Raw genomic sequence first — 6,285 nt, forward strand, 5'->3', positions numbered from 1 at the left:
TTATCTTTATTGTCATTTTCTACTGTGGGCACACATTAAAAATGAAATTTAGTTGTTTGTTCTCAAGTGTACACATACATAATACACATTTAAACATAATTCTGTTTTAACTGTGAGCTTTATTTTAAAAAGACCATGCATGTCATTCCATAACTTTTGCTTTTTAACCTGAACATAAATCCACTCCTGGACAATATAAAACAATTAGAACATCACCCCCAAAACTCATAAGCAGACATACAAATTGCTTGCATTCAGAGGAGACAGTACTTTTATCACAAACATTAATTGGACTTGAACCAGGTATAAATGCTCTGGTCAATTACTGCTCTGATGAAGCTCTTGAAATCAACTATGGTAAAACTAAGCTCCTGATCTTTGCAAAGAGATCTAAATGGTATGCCTGGAAAATAAATGGCCAGAATATTGAACAAAGGAAATATTTTAAATATTTGGACATGGTTTTCCATAGTTCCATCAAACACAGTGCACACCAAAAGTACACCATACAAAATGCTTAAAAAACAGTGGCTGCAGTTCAGTTTTTTCACTTCATCAAAGGAGCACAGCATATTCCAGCAGCATTCAAGCTATGTTCAGCTAAGGCTCATGCACAACTATTTTTTGGTGCCCACGTAAGATTTTACACTTTCTGTATTCTTCTTGAAAAGGGTCCAATCTAAATTCCTAAAAGCTATATTTCAAGTTGTTGTTGTTGTTGTTAGTGCATAATTATGTTTTAGTATTCAATATTACAATGCTATTGCAGAGTAGTAGGTTGGCTTGCCAAGGAAGCAGCCCTGTTATAGGAAATGGCAAAGTGTGCCATGGAGGGAGGGGGAAGCTGGCTATGCACCAGAAAGAAAGATAAGCAGCTCTTCCTGCAGCATCACCCAAGCCCCCTCCCTTCCCAGAGCTACTTTGCAAATGGGCACTGCAAATGGGAAGGTTCAGAGCCATCAGGAATCTGGCTGTCTGAACAGAGCACCAGCTTGTTTCCCCACTGAAGTGATACTTATCCATCTACTCATATAGAACATGTTTTCTAACTGTTAGGTGAACAGAAGCTGAGGCAAGTGACAGGAACTCACCTGCCATGCAGTGCTAGGGCTTGAATCGCCAAATCTGAGACCATCTCCAACATTATTAAGCCACTGAGCCACCTTATCTCTTACATTATAGTTACAGCTTTGCATTCCACATGTAGTACAAGGGAGGGAGGAAGAACTACAGCAGAGGTGTCAAACTGCTGGCCTGCGGGCTGGATGCCTCATGCTGAAACTGCGCCTGCCCCATTGCTGGAAAAAAGTTGTGATACATCACAACACATCATGTGACATTGCAAATTTGACAACCCTGAGCTACAGCGTCTCAGGTTAATGCAGATTCAGGGATCTCTATCACAGCACTTTAGTTCAAGTTACTGTCCTTTTAAACAAGTCTGAATTTTTCCTTATTGAGGACAATTACAAATCAATATGGTTCAGGACCATCTCATAAAAGCTTCAACAACTTGGCTTTTCCAGGGAGGCATTCCTAAGGATGGGTTATGAGTATGCACTCAGCCCATCTTAATTACTTATCAAAGACTTGGAAAACCTGACAGGACCAAGCTGCTCTAACTAAGAATTTTTTTTTTCCTGAGTAGTCAAGTTCCTTTTTACAAAGCAGCACATAGTTATACCACATAACTGTGGTGGTATAAATAATTTCCCCAAGAGCAGATAAAGGGCTATTGAAACTAAAGCTCATGTCCTGTTATATTGTATCACTCAAGGACCCATCTCATAGCTTCTTACCTGGCAAAGCACCCAGGACATTCTGGTTTATTTAAATACAATTATGCTCCCTTGTAAAAATAGATAGACTTTGATTGAAGAACCTATCACCTACTGCAATATTTACTCTGTTTATTACTTTATTTTTATTTATGTTTTTGTTTGCAATTCTGGTCTGTGGCATATATAATTTATATAATCAGAATCTTCAAAGCTTACTAAGGCAGTTCTCCAGCATAGTTAAGATGGAGTTTGTCTGAATATCTTTTTAAAATTCCCTCATCCCCTGGGCTAAGAAATCTTTTCTGTAACAGTCCCACTTCTTATTGTTCCCTGGTTTAAACACTCCAACATACTTGTGTAGAATATGAGGGTTTGTGCATCATGTAAGCTGTCATAATAAGTAATTAAATACATACATAGATACATAGACACATAGACATATACATGCATACATGCATACCACATAAGGAATACATAAACTTTGCTTAATTGTTTTTTCTTAACTGCTGCCTATTGTTTAACTGAGGTCTCAACAGAATAATGTAGCATTTGGGGAAAAAGATACAAGACAGCAATCCACCACTGGATGCTAGGATGGAGAAGATCTCCACAGCTACCATGTACTTCCCTTTTGTGCTCAGATAAGTAGGGACAAAGGTCAACCAAACACTACAAAACATCAGCATGCTGAAGGTGATAAACTTGGCTTCATTGAAAGCATCTGGCAACTTCCTGGCAAAAAATGCCACCATAAAACTAATGATGGCTAGAAATCCCAAATAGCCCAAGACAAGATAGAACATGACAGCAGATCCTACATTACATTCTGCTATGATTTCACTGGTGAGAGAGTTCATATCCAAATTTGGGAAGGGAGGAGAGGTTGTCATCCACCAAGAACAAATACTTGCTTGAACAAGAGTGCAGGAAATAACAATGGAACTAGCCAGTTTTCTCCCTAACCATTTCCTCATATTGGACCCTGGTTTGGTGGCCATGAATGCTACAACTACAGTGATGGTTTTAGCCAATACACAGGAAATAGCCACAGCAAAAATGATGCCAAAAGCAGTTTGGCAAAGAAAGCAAGTGGTCTTGTTGGGCTGCTCAAAAAATAGTAAAGGCGAAAAAAAGCAAAGGAGAAGGGAGAGAAGGAGTGTAAATGTAAGTTCCCGGTTGTTGGCTTTGACGATGGGAGTATCTTGGTGCTTAACAAAAGTTCCAAGGACAAATGCTGTAGTTATAAATAGGCTAATACCAACTAAGACTAAACTCATCCCTAATGGTTCTTTATGAGACAGAAAGTTTAAAGTCTTGAAAATACATCGATCTTGCTTCTTGCTTGGGTATTGATCTTCTGGACACGGGGAACAGTCAGCCATATCTGGACATTGGAAAAAAAATTAAAAAATTGACCATGTGTTGCCCAAGGGAGATTTCCATGTTCTATTCAACCTAATGCCTCCCTGTTGAACATTGCTGTGTTATCCTATGTCGTATTGTTGTATGCTGTTGATATTTAACCAAATCCTTAGAAAGTATAGGCTTAAAACTTATTTGGTGCCCTTAGAGTTTATAGAGTACACTCTTCCTTTGAAAAGAAGGTTTGAGGAGGTCTTTGTTGCTCTCTGAGCATGGCTGGTTTCCTGCAGACATTTCATTACTCAAACTGGGATGATACCTATTCAAAAGAAGGTTTGTCCAAAGAAGTGAAAATGGCTATGGGGCGAGTGTATGTTTTTGTCTACTTTGTTCCATGGAAATGAGACTTGGTCATGTCAGAAGAAACATACAAGGAAGTAGCATCCAATGGGAATAGGTTAGTTCCAATGAGAAGAATGTCTATGGAGATTCTCAGTCATCCAGGTCATAGTAATCCCAAAGATGCTTTTTCAAAAGGCAATCGAACATTGTTTTTCCTCAAAGTCATTTCACTTCTCATCCAAGAAGCTTCTTCAGAACCTTTTGAAAAAAGGTTGTACCTTTAGGACAACTGTGACCTGGATGACTGAGAATCTTCATAGACATACACAAAGTATATTCCTTCTGTTAATTTCTCACCAATAACCGCACTGAAAATCATTTTACTAGGAATCCATTTCTTGTCTCAAAGTTTCTTGGCTGACTAACACAAAAAACACATTTCACACATGTTCACTTGCATTAATGCAGGTTGTTAATATTTATTGTACTGCATTACCTATTTCAGGTGAAATCTTCCCTTCAGGGCAGGGAGCACAATCATAGCAGCAGAATTTCTCTCCTTCCTTCTTTTTCTTTTGGTATCCAGGCTGGCAAGGATCACTACATAGAGAAAAGGGCAGAACCTGTCCATAAATGTGAAAATAATTTAGGATAGAAAAACTGGTTTTCTTCATAATATTTCAAAAATCATAATATTGCTTAGTAAAAAGTCAGAAGGAGTCCAGTAGCATTCTTTTTAACTTACAAATTTTATTAAAAGCCATAAACTTTCATTAGTCACAGCTCACTTCATCAGATGCATAGAATGGCTAAAGTGATATTGGGGTGAGGCAGGGAGAAGGGAAAATAGATCAGTTAGGCAGATGCAGGTTCCATATGTGCCAGATTAGCAGTATTTTTTCAATTAATCAAGGCTTTTTTTTGTCATAGAACACACCGGAATGGAGTTCTGGCACCTTTTTTCAATGGATTTTCCAGAGTTGCCCTGAACAAAATCCTAGTCTTTTAGGTTTTTTTTTTCCAACTACAAGATAAACCTTGTAGGGTAGGCAAGGTGGGTTGTATGACGTGTATGAGTTCTGCTACCTTTTTTTTTTAACAAAAAGAGCACTGCAATTAATCATTGTGATATATTAAAGACCCCTTGTGTTTGTTGAGAGATTCTCAGTGATAGATGATATAAGAATCTTCAGAAATGTCTGATCCATCAAATTTTTTTTTCAGATGATGGCATGACCAATTAAAATTGAGAAACCGTACCTGGTTGAAATGCCTGTGCCAACTCTTTTTATCTTGATAAAAGCTGAAGGTCTGCTTTTCTTTGGAATCTATCCTCCCAACTTTTATTTTAGTGAAGGAGTTATTTGGGAATATTACCATCTTCATTATATCAAGGCCATTGGCCACCTCCATTCTCTCATTAAAAGTCACACTTTCTCCAGCTGAGTTGTTAAAGGAAATGCCTTGAAGAAACCAGTGAAGCTGTCAGGAAAAGAAAGAATAGCTGAAACATCACATGTAATATGTAATGTGAAAATTGACACAAACTACAGTTCTTCTTGTTGATCAATTACTACCTATTTTATCTCAACCCTATTTCACTTACTAAAAAGTTCCTGATAATAAATTATGTAGAAATTACCTGCCATGGTTGAAGATCTTGATATGCATATCTTTTCCTTTTCACCAGTGCTTGGTAGCGGGACCTAAATGAAGTCATTGCATGTAAAGCATGTGCCAAAAGGTATACAGCATTAAAGATGCTGTAGCTGTGGCCACTCATCTGCATTTCAAAAACAGAACCTGGAAGTGTTTCCAACTTCTCTTCACCAGTGCATGCTTTATTGTGCTCCACTGATCCTTTGGAATTTGAAAATGTGCAATGGAAAGCTTGCTCCCAAAAATCCTTTAAAAAATGGTCATCATGTGCTGAGCAGCATTTTAGGTTCTGAAGGTATGTCTGAAACCCTAATGGTTCATTTGAAGGTACTTCAAAGGAAATGGTGCCTTGGAATATTTCTGAATCCCAGCTTGTTACAAGGCCCATGACTGTGAAATCAATCTGTGCAGTTACAATCCACAACTTTCCAACGGATGTGTTTTCTGAATAAGAAGAATCTATCTGAAACATTAATGTACTCAGCCACATCACTGTAAGAGTTTCTCCATACATAACAAATATTTTGGCATTGTTGTCCATGAAAGATTTATAAATGCTTGATGATATCTTATCAATTTCAGAGAAAGAAAGCAAACGACCTTGGCCTGGGATTCTTTGTATAAAGGCAGAACAGATTCCATTCTGGAAAAACAAAAGTTCCAAGATCTTCAAGAAATGATCTCCACTCTCATCTCTCAAAACAATGAGTCCAATCCAGGTCCACCCAAAATGCTTCAGTAACTGGACAATTCCTGTATACTGATGGGCTTCATTTGAGACCATGCGATAAAAGGAAGGGAATCGGGTTGGGTTGTTTTGTTCAGAAGCAAAAGAACCATATGTGAGCTAAAAAAAATGCACATATATTTACTGTAAGAAACATCTCTCGGTCTTTGTGATTGCCTTTTTAGATCATGGGGACTTGGATCATGGTTTGAATGTCCATTGTTCATTTAAAGTAAACAATACTGGTCTATGAAAAACTGAAACAATTTCTACAAAAAGAATAACAATAAAGAAATCTGTTCAAATCCATATTTCTCTTTTCTTTTTGTCAAAATCCTTTAAACCACAACAACTTTGCTTCATTTTGAATAGAGTCAAACATTTGTTGCCAGTCAAATCTTTCTTCCTTTTTTC

The 6,285-nt window shown here is 37.6% G+C and overlaps 1 protein-coding gene across 1 annotated transcript; it reads right to left on the minus strand.

Moving 5' to 3' along the window:
• Window positions 1–2,266: 2,266 nt before the first annotated feature.
• Window positions 2,267–5,928, minus strand: LOC120300761 (vomeronasal type-2 receptor 26-like). The gene is made up of 4 exons (XM_039327198.1): window positions 5,128–5,928; window positions 4,746–4,967; window positions 3,982–4,108; window positions 2,267–3,165 (listed from the first exon to the last, which is right to left on the minus strand). The coding sequence occupies exons 1-4, from the start codon at window positions 5,926–5,928 to the stop codon at window positions 2,267–2,269; spliced, it is 2,049 nt and encodes a 682-aa protein (XP_039183132.1).
• Window positions 5,929–6,285: the final 357 nt, after the last annotated feature.

Source organism: Crotalus tigris, unplaced genomic scaffold (genome assembly GCF_016545835.1).
Source record: "Crotalus tigris isolate CLP2741 ecotype Arizona unplaced genomic scaffold, ASM1654583v1 scf7180000017614.5298720, whole genome shotgun sequence".
NCBI lineage: Eukaryota > Metazoa > Chordata > Lepidosauria > Squamata > Viperidae > Crotalus > Crotalus tigris.

Coding starts and splice junctions, on each gene's coding strand:
- LOC120300761 (XM_039327198.1), bottom strand. CDS start 5,928: ATGGTCTCAAATGAAGCCCATCAGTATACAGGAATTGTCCAGTTACTG. Junction 4,968..5,127: donor AAGATCTTCAACCATGGCAG/GTAATTTCTACA, acceptor TTTTCCTGACAG/CTTCACTGGTTTCTTCAAGG. Junction 3,166..3,981: donor GAAGATTTCACCTGAAATAG/GTAATGCAGTAC, acceptor TCCAATGTCCAG/ATATGGCTGACTGTTCCCCG.